Below are 21882 nucleotides of genomic sequence, written 5' to 3'. Positions count from 1 at the left end.
TTTGTACAAAAGGATATAAAATGCCTCTTAAACTTCATTCATGCATAATAAAAATGCAAGTGAAATCTATTCCAGGATATTATTTTTTACCTTTTAGATAAGCAAAGATGGAAAAGTTTGAAAACAATATGATGACTATAACTTAGGGAAAATAGACACTTTCTTGCATTCCTATAAGTATAAATTTGCACAACAATTTGGCAGCGGGTATCACAATTACAACTCTATCTTTTGATCCAGTGTATAAGTCATCTATTGCTAGACAACAAATGAGCCCAAAGTCTAGAAGCTTAAAATACCAAACATTAGGATATCAACTTCTAACATGACAGTGTGAAGAGCTTTGCTGGCCCACTACCCAACGAAACTAGTAAAAACCATAAAAAAAAAAACATTGAAATCCTTCGTAAATGACCCTAAGGGCAAACAGCGAATGAAGAAATACCTATTCAGCAAAATCATAAAAATTCAGTAAGAGAGGCAAGCATTTATGGTTTCAGAGCCAAGACCATTCATTCCCTTCCTCCACCCTCCGAGATCAGCAAGGTGAAGAATCCACTCCAGATTGCTGTAGTAAAGAACACAGAGCTCCGTATCCCTCAAGTCCCCAGTTGGAGGGCTTTTTTTCCCAGGAGCATTTTCATTCTGTTCCCACCCCAGCTAACTGTTGCTGAGGTCAACCAAGACTTAGGCAAGTGCAGTTGAGAGACGGGGACTCCATTCTCTGCCCAGCCCCAACTGTGGATTAAAACATTCTGCCTTTGGCATACAGTACTGAGAATACTGGAGACCCAAACTCCCTTAACACAGCTTATGGCAGCAAAGGTTCTATACCAGGAGTGGCAAGCCAAGAGGACCTAAGGCTGTAGCTTCTCTTCCCTCAAGCGATCAGCTCCTAGAGTGGGGCTGTCACTCAGAGAGAAGCATGCTATTGTTCGCACACCCAGCTCCAGAGGCCTGGCTCAGATTGTCCCTGGTGTGGGGGAGGGGTAGAGAGCATGATATAAAACATAGGTCCTAATCTCTTTCCAAAAGGAACTAACTTCATTTGCAACACAGTTTGGAGAAGTTCAAGCCTAGAGGCACTCTCAAGGATAGTGCAGGTTGTGGTGTAAGGCCGTTGTTGGGAGATTCAAGATACATGCCAACCTTAGGCCTGCTAGTTGGCAGGAGAAAAATGAGAAGACAACTGAGAGGAGCACTTAAAGGGTTGGAAAAAATATCAAACACTGACTCAGAAACTTCAAAGGAACCACGACTGGATTGTAGAGTAATTTATGCCCTAGGGCATTGCTGAAAACAATTTAGCAATCAGCTACCAATTAGTGAAGTTTAACGGCTGGGTGTGGTCAAGGGAAAAAAGAAAAGAGCCTTACCAAAATCACTGTCATCCTAGGGTGACTATGGCCTAAACCAAAGCTGCACCCTCCTTAGGACCACTATCAGAGACTTAACACTGTGGAAGGGGAAACAGACTTTACTAAAATAGTCCAACCAGTCAACAATCAAATAAACAAGCAAATGATAACAGGCCTGGGGGAAACCAATAACCAAATTGCTGTAATATCTGAAATGTGCATGTTTTAAAAAACAAATTTACAAGTTATACAAAGAAACAGAAAAGTATAATCCATATACCAGGAGGAAAAAAGACAACAGAAATTGCTTGGGAAAGTGACCACATGTTGGATTTATTAAAAAAAAAAAAATCAAATATAGCTATTATAAATGTTAGCAAAACTGAAGGAAATCACGTTTTAAAAAGAAAGGTATTATAACAATATTGCAAAAATAGAGATCAAAAAAGAGATAAAAATACTAACTTGAACCAAGTGGCCCCAGACAGTAAGTTGAATCCACACAAAAAAACAAAGAGCACCACTAAAGGTAATCATGTAATTATAATAAAGGACAGTTTAAAAGCATGTTTTTATACTTCTCTTAACTGATTTGAAAAGCAATTGCTTAAAATATGTACAGAATGTATTGATGGCTTAAAACATATAAAAAATGTTAACATGTGTAACATAATTGCCAATAACACAAATGAAGTAGATGGGAGCAAAGTTTTATTGGGCTAAGGAAATAACATATAGTGAAGCAATAATTATAAAAATGCATTGTTGTGTTTGTAACATTAATAGATTTAATATGTATAACAAAAATACCACAAAAAGAGATCAAAGGGAATATAGCTGTATTTCAGTAATGTTTCTATGTATCCCTAGAATTAAGTTTGGAAAAATCTGAAGCTTATTTTGTTAAGATACCCTACAGCAGCAACTTAAAAAAGAAAAAAAAAGAGGGAAAAAAATCATTAAAGAAATTAAAATGCTACATCAGAAAATAGTCACTGAATGCAAAAGAAAGTAGTAGAGGAGGAACACAGGAAGAAAAAAGACATGAGACATAGAGAAAACAAAAAGTGAAATGACAGAATTTAACTATATCAATAACATTAAAGGTAAATAAATTAAACAATCCAATCAAAAGGCAGAGCTTATCATACTTTATTAAAAAACATGTTCCAAAAATGTGCTGTCAGCATAAGACTTACTTTAGATTCAAAGACTCAAATACATTGAAAGTAAAGTCTGGAAAAACATAACGATAATAAAGTCAATCCATCAGGAAGATATAACAATTATAAATATATATGCACCTAATAACAGAAGTCCAAAATATACAAAGCAAAAATGACAGAAATTAAAGGACAAATGGACAATTTAGTTACAATAGTTAGACTTCAACAGCCCAGTCCGATGGTTAATTTTAAGTATAAACATGGAGTGTGTTTTTAGATAACATTTAAATTGGTGAACTCTGAGTAAGCAGAATGCCCTCCATAAAGTAGGTGTGTCTCATCCAAAGAGTTGAAGGCCTGAACAGAACAAACAGACCAGCCTCCCTAAACAAGAAATTTTCCTTCAGATTTTATCAGCACCATCAGCTCTTCTCAGTCTCGAACCTGCCAGCCCACACTGCAGATCTGAACTTGCCAATCTGCATAATCACATAAGAAAATTCTTTAAAATAAGTCTCTTTATACACACACACAAATCATTTTGGTTCTGTTTCTCTGCAAATCTTGACTAATATACTCACTTTCAAAAATAAACAGAACAACTGAACAGAAGGCCAACAAGGAAAAAGAAGATATAAATAACACTATAAACACTAAACCAGACGTCATTAGAATATTCTACACAAAAACAACAGAATAAATATACATACATATATATTTATATATACTTTTCAAGTATACCTGGAATATTCCCAAGATAGACCACATGTTAGAACATTACAAAAAACTCAATAAATATAAAAAGAAATAATACAGAAGATGTTATCTATACCCAACAAAATAAAATTGGAAATTCAAAGAGAAAAAAATTGAGAAACTCACAAATATGTGGAATTTTAACTACATTCTCCTAAATAAACAATGAGTCAAAGAGGAAATTAAAATAAAATCCAGAAAATACTTTGAAATAAGGGAAAATTATGACATACAATATTAAAACATAGGGGATGCGACTAAAGTGATGCTTAGAGGAAAATTTATACCTACATATACTTACATTAAGAAAGGAAAAAGGTCTGAAGTCAATAATCTAATGTTCCACTGAAAAAATAAGAGCAAACTAAGCCTAAATCAAGAAGAATGAAGGAATAGTAATAAAGATTAAAGAAATCAATGAAACAGAAAATAGAAAAATAATAGAGAAAATTAATGAAACCAAAAGCTGGTTCTTTGAAAAGATCAAAAAAAAAAAAAAAAAAAAAACCTGAAAAACCTTTAGCTAAATTGACCATAATAAAAAGAGAGAGAGATACTTCAAATGACCAGCATCAGAAATTTAAAAGAGCATATTACTAGCTACCTAATAAAAACAAAAAGAAGTATAAATATAGGAAAACTGATATGCCAGAAAATTAGATAACTTAGAAGAAATGAACAAATTCCTAGAAAAACACAAGTACCAAAACTGACTTGAGAAAAAAACAGAAAACCTGAATCAACAAGTAAATTCAATCAGTAATAACAATAAAAATTACACACAAAGAATGCTCAGGCCTAGATGGGTTCACCAGTGAATTCTATCAAACATTTAAAGAAGAATTAATACCACATTCTTTAAAACTCTTCCAAAAAAAATGGAAGAAAGGGAATATTTCCCAACCTATTTTAAAATCCCACTATAAAACCTCATTGAGAAAAAGAAAAATGCATTATAAGAAAACTACAGACTAATTCCTCTTATGAATATAGATGTAAAAAATCCTCAAAAAAAATACTAACAAACCCAATTCAACAACATATTATGAAGAATTATACACCATGACCAAGTGGAATTTACCCTAGAAATGCAAGGTTGGTTCAACTCCTAAAACCATCAATTAATGTAATATATCTATCAGAAGAATAGAAAACAAAACACTGTAGATACAGAAGATACAACTAACAGAATCCAGCAACCTTTCATAAAAAAAAAAAAAAAGAAACTTAAATTAGGAAGAGATGGAACTTCCCAAACCAAGCATAGTGCTGAAATGCTACTGTCTAGTAATCCTACATACAAAAGGGCTTTGTCAGAGCATGAGTTATGTTATTGGTCATGAGTTCAATATAAATCAGTACACATTAAATTAAATGTTTAAATGGAAACCACCCATAAAACAGGGTTACATATTGATCAGCTGACAAAACTGTTGTGACTGGAGGCACACATGAATCTATAATCTTTTATTTACCGTAGGGGCCATGGTTCAGTGTTTGCTAATTCAGTTTTCACAATGACTTTATAAAACATAACTGCTGTGAATAATAAAAGTTAACTATAAATACTAATGTAATTGTAGGTGAAATATCATGATGTCTGGAACTTGCTTCAAAATAATCCATTGCTGATAGAGGAAGCAGAAGGAGCAGAAGTTTCTAGATGAAACAAGACTGGTCATGTGTTGATAATTGTTCAAGCTGGGTGATAAGTAAACATGGGAGTTCATTAGTATATTCTCTCTGCCTTTGCATCTAACTAAAACACATGCATACAAACTTCTGTATACAGATATCCCACCAAAAAGCTTATAAGAACATATAATATAGTACCAAAAGGTCTAAAAAATAAAGAATTATGGTCAAGGCCAGTATTTTTCCAAAAGGTTACTAATGGCATTTGGAGTAGTAAAACTCTTTAATTGAGCAGGATTATCCTATTCATTTCAAGATGTTCAGCAATCCCAGCTTCTGTCCAATATGTCAATAATAGCACCACCGACTAAAATCAGTGATGCAGGCAAAGTTTCATCCACAATGCCATTAATCACGGCATCATTACACAATTTTTAAAAAATAAAATTAATGCACAACAAGACACTAAATATAAATACGATATATCAAAATACTGGAATATATTATAACCTAAAAATATTATATTCCCTCTTGAAGATGAACTGACAACATGACAATGACATTCTTAATCACACTGCCTTAACTAAATCCCTATAAGCATGCAAAACAAGAACAAGAGTCTATGGCCATGCCACCCTGAACAAGCCCGATCTCGTATGATCTTCGAAGTTAAGCAGGGTCGGGCCTGGTTAGTACTTGGATGGGAGACTACCTAGGAAGACTAGATGCTGTAGGAGTAAAAAAAAGAAAAAAGAAAAATAAAGATAAGGGATTGTAAACTGACAAGGTCCTTGCAATCTGTAAGGTCAACCAAGGGTGGCCTCACCTAAATAAATAGAGAGAGAGAGAGAGAGAGAGAGAGAAATAGGAAAAACACAAGAGTTCCAAAATAAACCACAAATTTAACAATATCTGAAAGGCAGAATAATGGGGTCAAGAACAAATTCTGAGAAGAAATATCATAATTCAAAACCCAAATGATGTCTATAGTAGAAAAGGAGCTGTTTTTCCTAAAAGAGGCCCAGAGATCCTCGAAGTACCCACTTAGGAAATACAGGGAGCAGAAGCCCCAGGAATCAAAATAACTAATTAAGGAACCATTTACCAGAAAGCTGGTCTTCCCACTATCCAAGTTCAGAAGAGCTACCTGCATAATTTGCTTGCAGCACATTACTTTCAAAACAACTATTTGTTGGACAAAGATCCCTACTATAACTGTTAGGGCAAACAAAATAGTCAGAAAGGAAATGACTTAAGAGCCTAACTTTCCTTCTTTACAGTGAAGTCTACCTGCCATACTCCATTCTTCAGGAAAGCTTCCTTTTTGTAAATTTTCCCCCACCCCCTATTGTTTTTTTAACAAAAAAATCCAGTCAATCTTTCCATTCACAGGAGGAGCCTTCTAGAAAAGATATGCAAAAATGTAAAATGAACCCATTATGAGCAACATTTCTACTTTGAGCAATACAGACCTTCATACAAAAATATGAACAGTCAGTAAAGAATCATCATGCACTTGAAGAAAACGATCATCATTAAAGAAAAACATTAGAGAGAAGTTACCCAACAGAAAACAAAAATAATGCAAGAAACAGAAAAAAAAACTTTAAATGATAATCAGAAAGATTAAAAAGTTATTCTTTATAAGACTGCTTTGAAAAAAAAATGAAATTTCTTAAAAGACTTGATTTCTAAATTTAAAAATTCAAATAATGCAATAGAGCAAATGGAAAAAAAAAATCTATTTACTGATGAAAGGAAAAGTAAGAATAATGTAGAGAGAAGGCAACAGAACTAAGATATTAAATCAAGCTATATACAGACTCCAATGTGCTGTCAGCCCCACAGCCAGACCAGAAGGATACCTGCAGAACAAAGGAAATTTCTGCTGGGATTGCTAACAAACAATTTCCCCACACCAGGAAGGGAAAACAGAAAATCTGAGTCTTTAAGTCACATCCTACACAAAATAAAAACCATTCATTCCCTACAGTTAAAACCATGGGGGACAGAAGGATCAAAGGCTGAGAACTGCCAGCAGGCCTTTCACACTACATATTCTTACCTTTTCATGCTATGGTACTCTTATCCTTTCTCAATATATGTCCATACCATCAAAGCTACATGGGTAAACAAAGTCTTTAAACTGTAATTCACAGAAACTAAGAATGACATGTAAACTGAATTCCCCAAATACTCAGGATCCCTCTCAGTGTCTATCTCTCAGTCTCTCTCACTGTCTTTTCCTCTGTCCTTCTCACTGTTCCCGTCTCTCTACCGTCTTTGTCCCTCTGAGTCTCTCTAAGGCTCTCTCACTCTACCATGCTCTGTCTATGGAGAGTTAACTGTTAGGTAGTTAGGCATGAGTGACAGGCCCAGCTCTGTGACCATGAAAACCTCCCTTGAAGATCTTCCTTAAGTGCCTCCCAGGAACACCTCCCTTTTAGGGTTATAAATTATCACAAATCCTAGAGCATAAAAGCCATAAAACTCAGCAATAAGAAGAGATGAAATACTGCCATTTGCGACAACATGGATAGACCTCAAGATAATCATACTAAGCGAAATAAACCAGACAGAAAAAGTTGAAAATCACATATCACTTATATGTGGGATATAAACCTAAAAGCAAAAAATGAACAGGACAAACAGAGACTCATGGCCATAGACAATAGACTAGTGGTAACCAGAAGGAGGGAGGAGGTAGACGGGGTGAAGGGGTCAAATATGAGGTGATAGAAAGAAATCCAACTATGGGAGGTGAACATACAGTGTAAATATATATGCCTTACTGTTAAAATGTAGAGCTGAAACTTAATGGATTTCATTAACCAATGTCACCATTAAAAAATAATTAATTAATTAAAAAATAAATAAATTAAAGGCCTTAAAAGCTGCTGGTCAAACCAGCTACAAAAGCATGCACAGGAAGTACTACTCATAACTTCAGCCTCGCGATAGCGTGATTATAATACCATGACTATGCCTAGAAGTTCATGAATCTATAACAGACTGAATTCTGGATAAGCATATGCGCAGCAGGCAAAGCATTATATAGCAGCCAACTGTCAATCAAGGTGACCTCACACAAGGCTCATCTAAGATCTCCCCTCATGGCCCAGATATAAATGGACCTTCCATTTCTGCATTGTTACAACATTTCTGGCTGGAAATTCACTCCTCCCTTTGGGGAGTACTATCTTATCTCTTCATCTCTTAGGTTCTACGGCCTTCCTTAGCATGGCCCCTCTCCCAAAATGTACTTTCAATAAATTTCACCTCTTCAAAAGCTCACTGACCTGTAATTCTTTGCTGAGTCAGCAGAGAAGAACAAAGGAACAACACACAACATCACCATCGTCATCGTCCTCTTTTTCCTTCTCTTCCTCCTCCTCCGAACCACTGGAGCAACTCCAGATTTCACATTACCCCAGGGTGACATTAACCTTTCTCTAACAAACTTTCCTTCTGACTAACTTTGGCATGCATCTGAATTTTCTTGAGCATAGCCAAGAACTCTCTCTCGGTGAAAGGTTTGAGTTCTACCTATTTGGGGGAATTTGCCTTGTCCTGCATCAAGAAGCCAATTCAAGAGATAGTATAAAAGATGGAAAATGTAGCAACAAAGCAGGTCAACCTCTAATAGAATGTCAAAAGAAAGAACATAATAAAGAAAAAATATAAAAGAACATTTCCTCAATCAAAAGAAAACTTTAAGTCTTGAGAGTGAAAGGGCTCACCATAGTCTGAGAAGGATAAATTTTTAAAAGACCCAGATTAAGAGATGATGTTGAAATTTTACAAGCTCACATAAAATGAGAAAATCCTAAAAGCTTTAAGCAAGCTAACATGAGAAAAATAAGAATCACACTTATACCAGAATCACATATATACTTGGTAGCACCACTATATGCTTAAAAGGAAGGAAGGAAGGAAGGAAGAAAGGAAGGAAGGAAGGAAGGAAGGAAGGAAGGAAGGAAGGAAGGAAAAAGAAAATAGAGCTATACTTTGAAAAATCTGAGGGAAATTACATGGATATAAAATGTTATGTTCTGCTAAAGTATCTAACAAGCATAAGGACAAAAGAAAGACATTTGCAGCCATGTAAGGAGTCAGAAAGTAGACAGACCACTTATGCATGCTTTCTGAGAAAAAAAAATTGAAAATATAATCCAACAAAAACAGAAAAGAAGATGTGGGATCCTAGAACTGTGGCACTAATTCAACAATACAATGAAAAAAATCCTAGGTTGACAGTTGTGAGTAGGTTTAGAAAGCAACTGGTCAAAATTCATAAGCCAAAAGGCCTAGGGAAGAATGTCTTTAGCCAATAAACAAATATCTGAACTATTCTTTATGATAAAAAAAAAAAAAGGAAAGCAGAAAAGAAGGGCAATTATAAATTTCAAGAGTAAAAAAATGTTTTCCAGGAAGAGCAAGGCACAAATATTAAACAGACGTAAAGGTAATATAATTTGATAGTCTATTTAACTTTGATAGTGAAAATATCCTTTTTTGACAGACATAGAAAGAATGGCATAACATTTTCCTTTCTCAACAGTTCCAAATACACTCCATGGTTCTTTAGGAAATAAATATTTACATAATTATAAAATTATAAATGCCACTTACAGGTTTCCAATTTCAAAAGTCAACTCAAATTCCAAAGTATCTCATAGTGTAATCTATAGACTAAAACAACAGTATTACCTGGAAAGCGTATTTTAAAAAGATACCTCTGCAACAACAAGGATAGATCTTGAGAATATCATGCTAAGCGAAATAAGTCTGATGGAAAAAGTCAAGAACCCTATGATTTCACTCATATGTGGGATATAAAACTAAAAGCAACAAATAAGACAAACAAACAAAAACTCATAGATACGGACAACAGTATGGTGGTTAACAAAGGGAAAGAGGGTCAGGAGGAGGTAGGTAGTAAGGGGTAAAGGGAGTCAAATATGGTGACAAAGGAGATTTGACTTGGGTAGCGAACACACAATGCAATATACAGAGGAATGTTTGAGATATGCATTTTACCCAATTATCCAAATATATCTTACTCACACAAAAATTTTGAGATTGAAAAGTAGTAACCTCCAAAATTTTCCATTATATACCTTATCATAAAAAAAAAGGCTTTTGAGTACCACTCCCAATAAATGTACATTTATTTATAAATTGTATTTATGTATATTTTTATATAAACGAATATATATCATAAAATATGAAAAACAGAAATCTTAAAGGATGAAAATGATAACCTAATAATATTTTAATATTTGCTGTCTCAACCAAGAAGAAAGTGAAAATTAAAGATAACTTTAGAAAGTTTTTAAAAATAACAAATTAGAAAGTTGAAAATATATATATACAAATACAAGAGAAAAAGACAAAGAAAGAATCACAGAAATGACAACAGAAGTCCCAAAATTATATCTTTCTGGAAGGCCAGGATGCTGAAAAACAAGAGTGAAACAGAGTGATCACATTTCATCTCAAGGATGACTGAGGAAGGAACAAGAGTACTTTAACAAAAGACTTAATTCTGATCATCAAAAGGGAAAAACTGATTGACAAATTAGACATACAAGCAATATGAAGAGAAACTAATTACATTACTTTAAGAGCTTATGATAACCAAGGATGGTAATATTAAGACATAGGAATGTATCAAAGATTTTAAAAAGTCAAATTCCAGACACTATTGGAATGATCCCAGGGCAAGAGACTCCAAAGGTGAACAGAGTTTAAGTAATCAAAAAATGATATTCAGATTATATAATCATGATTCTAATAAAGAAAATAAAAAAGGCATCCATATGCTTAGCTTCTCATTTAGGAAATGTAATAAAATCCATTTAATAGGAAAGCAAGTGTTTTAATTGCTGTGCAAAGTGTCATGGGACTACTGTATACCAAATATCTGACAAGTAGTTAGCATCACTCCACTGTTTCTAATGACCAAGGAGAGGCCCAATAATCTATAGTTAAATGACTGGGCATACCCTTCAGGATAATACAAAGTGCTAAGTGAAATTCCTCAACCAACTCCAGACCACTCACTCTACTCTGGCAAGGTCATTCCAGGCTTTCAAGTAAACGCTGCAATTATCTTAGGGGAAAACTGAGCCATGTCTAGGAAGGATCATGTATAGGAAATTGCTAAGAAGGGCAATCTTTGAGTAAGAAGCCAAACAGGGACTTCCCCAATTTTTAAGGGTGAGCTGTAATAGCTCAAGACAAATACACACACACACACACACACACACACACACACACACACACACACAGTCTAAGTTACAGTTTTATCTCTTACCTGCTAATTTTCCAAATATATCAGAATATGAGCAGGAAATATGGCCTATCTAGCTGTACTATCTGGTGAACTGGCATCCATAGAAATAAATTCAATAATTTTATCATGCTTCACATTCATTTGGAAATCAAATGCCTCTGTAAGGTAGCAGTCCCCAAATTTTTTGACACCAGGGACCCGTGCTCCTATGAGAATCTAACACCTGATGATTTGAGGTGGACCTGAAGCAGTGATGCTAGTGCTGGGGAGCAGCTGCAAATATAGATGAAGCTTTGCTCAATTGCCCACCACTCAAGTCCTGCTGTGCGGCTCGGTTCCCAACAGGCAACAGACCAGTATCAGTCCCCAGCCCTGAGGCTGCAGACCCCCGCTTTATGGGATTAGTGCCAAGTTTTAATTTTAATAACAAACAAATCAATTCAACCAATCAAATACTCATGAGACAATAACTTGAGAGCTTACCTTTCCACAACCAAACTGACTGCTTGTGTGATATCTGGGTTTGTCGCCTGAAGACGTTTCCACAAAGACCATACAAATTCTTTATCAGCCTTAAAAAAGTAAAAGATATTTTAAATGCATGCTTTGTAGTTGTAATAGAGAGGACAAGATACTACATTAAATTAAAAAGTTAAAAACCAAAATTACTTGATCCCTAGTTCTATAAGATAGATTTTTGTAAAGTTATAGCACAAAAGATTTATTTTAAAAAGTTATTAAACTGGTAACTACATTCACTTTAACTATTTCTACCATTCAAATTTGGGGATGTAGATGTTGAAATGCTGAATATCAAGGTAAATTTTCTTTAACTGTGCTTTAGCTGCTGTTTCAATTTCCAGCCCCCTTTTTAGCAAAATTCCTTGAAAGAGCTGCTTATAATCACTGTCTCCACTTCCTCATCACCCATTCGCCCTATAACCTCCTCCAGGCAGATCTCCCTCCCCACTAGTATGCTAAAATTACTTTTCAAGGTCCTCTGGCAGCCTAATCCAATGAACAATGGACAATTTCGGTCTTTAATGCTCAGATCAGTTGTTATCAACTCCAGTTGACTATTAGGAATCACTTTAAGGGAGTTTTTTTAAAAAATAGTGACAATCTAGAGATTCTGATTTAATTGGTTTCAGATGAGGTTCAAGTTTTTTTAAAAGTTCCGCAAGTGATTGATTCTGTGCATACAGGGTTGAGAACCACTGCCCTAGGTGATCTTATTTAACCCCATGGTTTTACTTACATACTGGTGACTCTTACACTTCTCTCTTAAACTGTTTTGTCTACCCTTGATCTCCAACTGTCTAGTCAATAATTCCACTTGAATGCCTCTTAGGTATCTCAGATTTAATTTATCCACAATAAAATTTTTGATTTCCTATCCCCTCACAAACCTGACCCTATGTGTCTCAGAATATTATACAACCAAATACTCATCTGTTCAAAGGCCTAAAACTTAGCAGTCAATCTCCACTGCTCTCTTCTCACATTTCATATCCAACCCATCAGTAAATTCGATTGGCCTCACCTACAAAATCTATCCCAACTCTAACCACTTCTCAACACCTTTATCACCATCACCCTCATCCAAGTCTAGTCACCTCCTGCCTAACTCCCCACAGTAGTCCCCTAGCCTAGCCTCCTTGTAGCTCAAATGAGTTCCTGTCAGATTAAGAAAATAATCCACTCTTTACCAAGGACATGACAACATCCGATATTAACTGGCCCCAAACACACCAGTCCAACCTCTTCTATCACTCCCCGGAACCTCCCCCCACCCCCGGAACCTCTCACCTTTTTCACAATGACTTTCTTGCTCTACCTATATCAGAGCCTTCATACATGTACCATCCACCAGATTTTCATGTAGATTCAATCACTACATTCAGGTCTTTGCTTAAATGTCACTTCTTCAAGAACTCCTCCCTGACTATTATATGTAAAGCTACCAAAACCTACAAGTCTCTGGTAACCTCTTGTCCCTTTTGTGTGTGTGTGTGTGTGGCACATTTCATTATAGTTGTTCATTTGAATTTACTTGTGTGGCAGATATTTCTATTTGTAGCTGTCTCCATCATCCATCCTCCCCTTTCTTTTAGTAACGGAAACTATTCTGGCTTTTTTAGCTCAATTAAAAGACTGACCTCTCTTGCCTATGGGCTATGTGACTATGTTCTGCCAATAAAATATCAGAAATATTGCTGGAAATCTTAAAATTAGATTTATGTCTACCAATTGTGTTACAAATACTTTTCTCAGTATGTTGTTGCTTATTTGGCTTTACTTACGATGAAGGTTTTTGGAGGAAAGGTAGTTATTAATTTGATTTATTCAAATTTATCCATCTTTTCTATTATGACTTATGGATTTTATGTACCAATTAGAAAGGTCTTCTCTACTCCAAGATTAGAAATATATTTCCCCATACTTCTAAAATTTTGTTTTCATTTTTTTAATGCTCAAATCTTTGATCTATTTTGTTTGTTAAAGGCTTGACAGCCTGAGTACTGGTGAGTACTACCAACTTTACCTAACAATTCTTATCCCTTTAAAGAATTCAGCATTTGGGTGTTAAAATGATTTGAGTTAATGACAAGAAATGTCAATATACAAATCATATGTCATAACCTGCTTGAAAAGATTGGGAAAAGTAAGCTAATGTAACAGTATGTGCCCTAACATCTCTATTTTTAAAAGGTATGTTGATGAAATTACAAAATCTCTTGAAACCAATATTATCTATAAATTTATCTTATAGCTTGCTTCCAAAAGAATAGCAAAGATTGACATGTATTTTCATCTCAACTTTTCTGCCTAAAATACAAAACAAGAAAGGTTAACATAAAAATGTAAAAAGACTAGGTTTCCAACACTTACAAAATAACTAAATTAATTCAGCTTAAATAAGTATGAATTGCTTATATAAAGAACTTAACACTAAGTTAAGTTCTTTAAGCTGAAAGGGGCATAGTAAGAAATCAATAAATATCAAATAAAAACATTTTTTACACCTTAATATATACTTTTCTCTTTTTCTTTGTGTTGTTGTTATGCTTAATGATTATTTCACATCTCCTCTTCAAACTCCACCAAAGAGAAAGTAAAAACAAATTTTCCTTAAGCTGTTTTATCAGAGGCCTGAGGAAAAAGCCTCCTCCAAAGGAAAAGACTCTTCCAGAAACACTCTACCGTTACTAATTTATAATTACAATTCATACTCAGTAGTCATTTTAGGAAGAACTTTTCTAATTTCCAAATTTCTTCAGTTTACACTTCAGTTATTAATTTCTTTTTTTATATTTATGGTCAGCAACAGTATTCAGATTTTATTTTTCACCTAAAAATACTCAAATGCATGACATCTGATTTAAAAAATAAAGTTATTTTGTGAGCAATAAAATTCTATGCATGTGTTGTGTGACTATTCTATGTATTAAAGTTTGTGAGTGTCTTAGTTATTTAAATGCTATATCATCTTCGATGAGGCTTATACCTCTAATTCCTAAAAAGATCTTCTTTTCATATACAAAAAGGCCCCCCAAAACACAAAACTAGTTCCCAGACTATTCCAGACATCATTAAAACAAGGAAATTAACCACTGTCAATCCTATTCTTTATATTTTCCCACATTTTCCCTTCCTTTGGAAGCTTCCTTTAAAAAATTTAATAAAAACCTTAAAATTACTTATTATAAAATTCTTTATTACTACAGAACTTCTACACAAAATCACATAATTTCAAATTTATATTAAATAACCCTATCCCTTATCACAAAGTTGTTTAAACTCAGCCTTTGAATGAGTTGACTAAATGCTAGGAGATTTGGGTCTAAATTATCTTAGCTGTGGATTAGCTTTGACTTTCACTTATCAGCTAGCATGGAAATAAATTTCCACTTTATAGACACAGACACCCAACATTGTCTTCCTTCACAGGGTACCTACTTTTCCATCACCTAGTTTAGTCTGGCAACATACCAGGACCCCAATTGACCTGTACTGGAAGAATGAATTCAACAAATATATGAAAACTATTTCCTATATTCCTATATTCCTATAAACAAATAATTTGCCTATCAGAACTCAGAGCAAAGAATGAAAGGAGTTTAATTACAAAGTATGTAATAAAGCAGCCACTCAATAAATTATTATAAAAATAACTGCATAAAAATATTTATCTATTAGAATACAGCTACTAACAGTGATAAGGATTCTAATTATATATGTTCTCAATTTTTTTTCTTTGTGAATGACCAGACAAGGTTACAACACACCTAAATGTCTAACAAAAAATATAACTAACTGCCTGAGGTCTCTGGTTGTATATTCTTAATTCCAACATCCATGTTTCATGAAAATTAGTTTAATCACTAAAGTTGGAATGAACATAAAATTCATTTAAATGTCCTAAATAATTTTTTTCCTGAAATCAGTTTATAGGTTTAGTAAATATTTTTGACTGCTACTAAAAAAAGAAATAACCTTTGAGACAAACATATATAAGCATGTATATACAGATACACATAAATATATATGTATGTGTGTATATATATATTACACATACATTACTTCTTATCTGGTATACTACAAGGGATAATAAAACTACAAATACCCATAACCTCATTATCCTTTGTCACAAATAGAACACATTCTTATAATACATAATCAAAACTAAGAGTATGGTGAAGTTAGGTCCTAAATCAAAGAATACGGCATAAATGTCATGGACTTAAAATTACCCTTTGGAGCACCATTAAATGTTTCTTAGGAAAAAATAAACTAATATCCTATCCTCGGTAAGAAAATATTAATCGTGTTTTCTTCAGCTAAGCAGTATGTGTATGTTGCTTGCTAATATGAGACCATATGAAAACCACTTTAATTAAATATACAATCTTATACAGTAAGATAAGATGCTCAGATTAAGAGAAACACTTGGAAATGAGATTGTTTCCTATTACATGCTTATTCTAAGTAATTCCCATTGAGTGGATTGGTACATGGAATCACTCAAACTTTTTCTCCAAGTATATATAATTAAATTCCTATAAGTTAAAAGTGGGGAAAAATCACAACTAACCTAAATGAAGCTACTATTTATGAACAGAGACTGATTAGTAGGGCTCGTTTACCCAAACCATATATTTGAGCCATTACTGGGTTGTGAAATTCATTTAGTAGATCTGAGCTGCATTCTCTTAAAGAATAGAATTTAAAAGAAAATATCAGTTAATAACACAGAGTAAATATTCTTTCTGAAATTATATGTATGTGTATGTTATGTATCCTTACTTGGTTGAAATGCAGAATAAATTTATTTTGGGTTGCAATTTTTGAAAGGTTTGAAAAATATAGGGTTAATACTATGTATTCTTGGGTACCATAATATCTAGGTGAAGTAGCAGAAGAACAAATAAAACAATATAAAAGTGAATGTTTAATTACTTAAGTACTTTTTTACAAAACAATCTGGGGTTCATTATTGTTTCCCATGTTTCCCCAAAAGCAGGAGTATGGTTGGACTGAAGTTTTATAGCATGGGATACCACCAATTTAGTCTCACATTACTGGAATGCCTATGATCATCTAACAGTGTCAGTATTACAAAAATCTCAAGAACCATTGTTCTAGGTTAATTATGATCAACTCTATTCTTACAACTGCCTAGTGTACATTTATCTTCCTATTCTACATATGTCCAAGGTCAAGGCCAACACCATGTCTGAAGCCACGTTTTTAAAGATTATAATAGTGAATGGATTGGGGGGATGGGGCTATTTCCGACAGACTGATTTCCATAATCAAGTCACTCATAGAAAGTAAAATCTTAGTTCCTAAGGGTTTGGGGGAGTGTAGAAGATATGGGCAAATAGCACCTTAGGGCCTCCCAAAGTAACAAAGGCCTTTATCATGATTTTATATTTTTAAACTACCCAAGGGTTAGGTGTGCAAAGGACAAAATGCTTTATTTCATTAGTATCTTTTATTTATCTCTTTGCTCCTTAACCACCGAAGAACGGAAAACAGTAAAAGGAAAAAAGGGCAGCCACATCGTATCTCAATTTGTTGAAGCAAAGTCATATTCAATTTCTACAAGACTCCTGTTTTTACAGCTTTGACTCAATTAGCAAGAACCTACAAAAGAGGCAAAATAATCCAATAGAACAAAGTATGAGAGAATGAATTTCACGGATTTTTATGAATCTAAACTGATACCATTCATAAAGATACCTTGGTGGTTAGCAGTTCCTAATTGATTCCACCTTGAAGACAGAGTTACTCAAAGATATACTGTCGAGTGAATCTCCAATATTGAATCCCCCAACCCTGTCTACAAGTTCTGGTAAAATCAAAGAAGTGGTGGTAATTACGCAAAACTAAAGGAAATCACATCTCTCTGAAAATGAGCACACTCAAGCTATCTTTAGTATAAACAAACTCTACAAATAACAGGAAAGTAATGTTGATGCAATTGACCTAGTGAATGACATGAAAATGAGATTTCTCACTCAAGGACGATGGAATTGCTATAGTTGGTTAATAAGTATCAAGAACATCTATTGTGTATTAAAATTCCCGGCCCAAGACTCCGTAGAAATTTTTGGTCTGTGTTTACAACTTAAGTTTCACTTAAGTTGACTTCAGAACAGGGCAAGTGTGGGTTTAAAAACTAAAAACAGGTTCCTTCATTGGTGGGTTTTAGTTTAATTAAAGTGTTTAAACTTTCCTGTTCAACATTTCAACTCGTGAACTACACTCCACTTCTGCTGAACCAAGCACCACTACAGTCATGACCAAGAATTTGCACTATTAGGGGAAGGGGGCGCGACTGCGTGTTTTGGCGGTATCCAAAAATCAAACCCTGGGAGCCCAGGTGAATTCTGTACGGCCAGCGTCCAGATAAGGGCGAGAGCCCGAGGTCGAGCAGCCGGGCGCTACTGTCCCTCCAGCACAGAGCAGCGGGTCGGGCTGCGAGTGGGAGCAGGGAGGGAGCGCCGGCGGGCGGGGCTGGGTGGGACCCAAACCTGCGCAGCTACGCAGCCGAAGGCAGAGGGAGAGGGGAGCACATCCCCACCGGCCCCGGCCCCGCTGTGGAGGGGGAAAGGCCGGAGGCCAGCGTCCTCGATACCTGACACAGGGCCAGCTCCTCCTTTAGGGCGCTCAGCTCTTCCTCTAGCAGCTGCGTCCGGGTCACCACCGCCTCCTCTACCGAGATGCCCTCTAGCCGCTTGGACCCCGTGGGCGCGCTGAGGAAGGGAGCCTGAGCCGGAGCTGCCCACTCAGGCCGTCGCAGGCCCCCTGACCCTTCTTCGACCCGCCAGGATATATCGCTTTTGTCCATGGCGCCCTCCCTCGCTGCGTTGGCAAGACCCGAGGCCTCGCTGCTCACTGCGTATACCGCAGTTCCCCGCCCAGCACTTGGGGACCTGGGCCCCAAACATCGCGCTGGGAGTGGGGGTTGCAGTGAGGGCGGCGAGCGGGCCGCCATGGCCGCGACTGCTAACGGGTCAAGTTCCCTCTAGGAAACCCCACCTCCCCTTCCCCATCCTGGCAAGCCCGACGCTCCGAGCCGCGCATGCGCGAGCCTTTCCCGCCTTGGCGCGCGGGGTCTCGCGCTCGCTGGTCCAGGTCGGCTTCCCGCGGGCGGCGCGCTCGGCGCGAGCGATGCAGTGCGCACGCGCCATGGCCCCAGGGGTTAGGCCTTCCGCCTCACGCACCACCCCCGCGTGCCCTGCCCGAGTAGCCGACAACGCCGCCTCCTCTCTCCCATGTAAACCCATACCCGACACTTAGAGCCTAGCTAATATCCCACCTCTTAAAGCCTTCCTTGACAAGCCCCTAACTCCAAATGATCCCTAACTGTGAATTCCTTGCGTTCAAGACCCCTGCCAACTCGTTTGTCACGTTTCATTGACCGCCTTGGAGTGTTAGTTACACAGCTAATCTCTCTAGCGCTATTGTAAGCTCCTTGAGGATCAGGGAGTAAGTTTTACACTTAAGTTTTTTCTTCACACTCCTTAGCAAAACTGCTTTACCTTACAGCTGACATCCAGCTGACTGCTGTCAAGGAAATGTAGGAAGCCTTGGGCTGCGCTGGAACTGTCAGGCAGGTTTCCCATTTGAATTACGACCCTTTGTCTTTTGTTTTGCAAGAGTCATGATTTTCTTTGAATTTTTGTCAGCTGCTTGTGTGTTGGCTGAATGTCAGAGAAAGTGTGACCTGTGGTGCCTGACAGTTTGGGTCCTTGTACCAATTTGAAATAGAGTGTGGTTAAGGAAACAAGACAAGCTTTCTTTATCCCTCTTTTTTTTTTTTATTTACTTCTTTCCTGCTTTATGAACTTCAAGTAGGCAATAATGTTCTCTTTCTTTTTAATTATAACATGTTCTACTAGTGATGAGTTTAGTAAGGAGATACACTGAGCTAGCACTAGAGTTCCATGAAAAGCTAGACTCTCTCTTCTGGAGAAAGGATTCCAGAATATTTGGAGAACTGATATGGGTCAAAGAGGACTGTAGAAGTAGGAAGGTAACAGCTTTAACTGATGACTTCTTCATTTAATCAAAATTACTGCTCTGTGGCTTAATCTAGTCAGCATGACAAAAGACACCCTCCCAATTAGAATTCACTGAAGACAAGATGAGTGAGCTTCCTTCCCACTGAAGGTGAATGAATACCTCACAAATTTTATAAAAGGATAACAATAGAAAAAGTCTATATAAGCCTGTCCTAAAAGTCACCATACTGAACATTTACCACATGCTGAACCCATTGCTAAGCATTTTTCATATATGTACTTACTCAGTTTTTACATCACAGTAAAATGGAGACTTGAGAGATTACTGTTCTTTGCCTGAAGTCCCACATCTAGTGAAAAGCTGGGATATGAATCCGTTTAACTCTAAAACCTATACCTTTGATCCCTACCTACCCTTACTTCATACCTGTCACTTGAAATACAGTATTAGGTTTGAAAGCGTCTGAGATTTCACTAGGCTTAAGACTGGGAATTCTAATCACATAATTCACATGTTTGGTACAAAATCAATATGAATGCACATTTTTAATGACTATTTGTTATTCACTCAAAAGGGCATCGTTTCGTCGAATTATAGAAAGATTCTTTTGAAAAGCAGTGAAATATATTTCATATTTGACTGAAAAGAAGGGATAATATCCTGAATCTATGAATAGGTAGACAATTTTTTAAATTTTATTTTTATCGTGATAAAATACACATAACATAAAATCTACCATTATAACCATTTAAAGTGAGTAAAAATAAAGAACAATTCAGTGTCATTAAATGCATGAGCAATGTTAGGCAACCATCACCACTATCCAGTTCCAGAACATTTTCGTCTTCCCAAACCCAGACCTCATACGCATTAAGCAGTCACTCCCCATTCCACCCCACACACCCCCAAGCTTGAGGTAACCACCAGTCTGCTTTCTGTCTCTATGGCTTTTACTCTTCTACTCTCTATAAATGGAACCATAAGGCATACAGCCTTTCATGTCTGGCTTCTTTTACTCACCATAACAATTCCAAGCTTCATCCATTTTATAATGTGTATCAGTACTTCATTCTTTTTTATAGCTGAATAGTATTCCATTATATGGATCTATCACAATTTGTATAGCTATTCACCCATTGATGGGCATTTGGGTTGTTTCCACCTTTTGCCTATTGTGAATAGACCTGCTATGAACATTTACAGATAGGTTATGTTTTGAACACCTATTTCAATTATTTTGTGTATATACCTAGGAGTGGAATTGCTGGGTCATACGGTAATTCTATGTTTAGCTTATTGAGGAACTGCCAAACTATTTTCCACAGTGGCTGCACAATTTTACATTCCCATCAACAATGTATGAAAGTTCCAATTTCTCCACATCCTCATCTTGTTATTTTCCCTTTTCTCAAAATCTTTTCTCTTTATGGCCATACTAGTGGCTGTGAAGTAGTATTTCATTGTGGTTTTGATTTGCAGTTCTCTAATAACTAATGACATTGATCATCTTTTCATGTCCTTGTTGGATATTTATCTTCTTTGAAGAAATGTCTATTCAATTCTTTGTCCATTTTTTCTTTAGGTTGTTTGTTGTTGTTGTTAAGTTGTAAGTATCCTTTACTAGCAGATAACTTTTAAGAACAGAAACTTGCACATTTTCTGAAATGTAAATAAGGAGTTCTTTCTTGTATTAGTTATTTGCTGAAATGACAGAAATATGAGAAACATTGTATATTAACATGTGTAACTTTGAAAGATAAGTTAAAGATCTGTAATACTGCCTGAATAAAAATGTCTAAAACGATCAACAGCATTTCTCCTGTGCAATTCTTTGTTCAAACATTTAAAAGTGATGATATCTGTTCCACGGAAATATATAATAAAGTCTGCTGAGGATGAAGTATATTAGAATATAAAAACACATAATTCTCTCCATATCATCATTGTAGAGTTGAAATATTGGGGAAATAAGGGAAATGTGCAAATTAATAAGGGATTTAAATCACACCCCTTGTTTTAATTTTAAAAATATATTTCTAACCTTTTTAAAAAGAGGGAAAAAATATAGTAACAGTTTCTCAGCCCTTACGTTTCTTTGTTTTTAGAAAGAATGCCAAATTTTAAGACATGTTTA

The 21882-nt window shown here is 35.8% G+C and overlaps 1 protein-coding gene and 1 pseudogene across 11 annotated transcripts in view; one reads left to right on the top strand and one right to left on the bottom strand.

Annotated features, from left to right (window-relative positions):
• CNTLN (centlein) overlaps positions 1–18801 on the bottom strand; it is a 250801-nt gene extending 232000 nt beyond the window's left edge. For 7 of the 11 annotated variants that reach the window (XM_036238532.1, XM_036238539.1, XM_036238541.1 and 4 more), the window contains exons 1-2: positions 18358–18801; positions 11697–11785 (exon numbers count right to left, since the gene is read on the bottom strand). In XM_036238532.1, the coding sequence (XP_036094425.1) occupies positions 11697–11785; positions 18358–18717 (449 nt within the window). In that variant the 5' untranslated portion in view covers positions 18718–18801. The remainder of the gene's footprint in view (positions 1–11696; positions 11786–18357) is intronic. The other 4 variants (XM_036238536.1, XM_016136823.2, XM_036238537.1 and 1 more) reach the window with 2 other exon arrangements.
• Positions 5534–5652, top strand: LOC118600602 (annotated as a pseudogene).
• Positions 18802–21882: the final 3081 nt, after the last annotated feature.

Source organism: Rousettus aegyptiacus, unplaced genomic scaffold, assembly GCF_014176215.1.
Source record: "Rousettus aegyptiacus isolate mRouAeg1 unplaced genomic scaffold, mRouAeg1.p scaffold_m13_p_3, whole genome shotgun sequence".
Classification (NCBI taxonomy): Eukaryota; Metazoa; Chordata; class Mammalia; order Chiroptera; family Pteropodidae; genus Rousettus; species Rousettus aegyptiacus.
The sequence above is the reverse complement of the archived record's forward strand: the minus strand, read 5'-3'. Positions and strand labels throughout refer to the sequence as shown.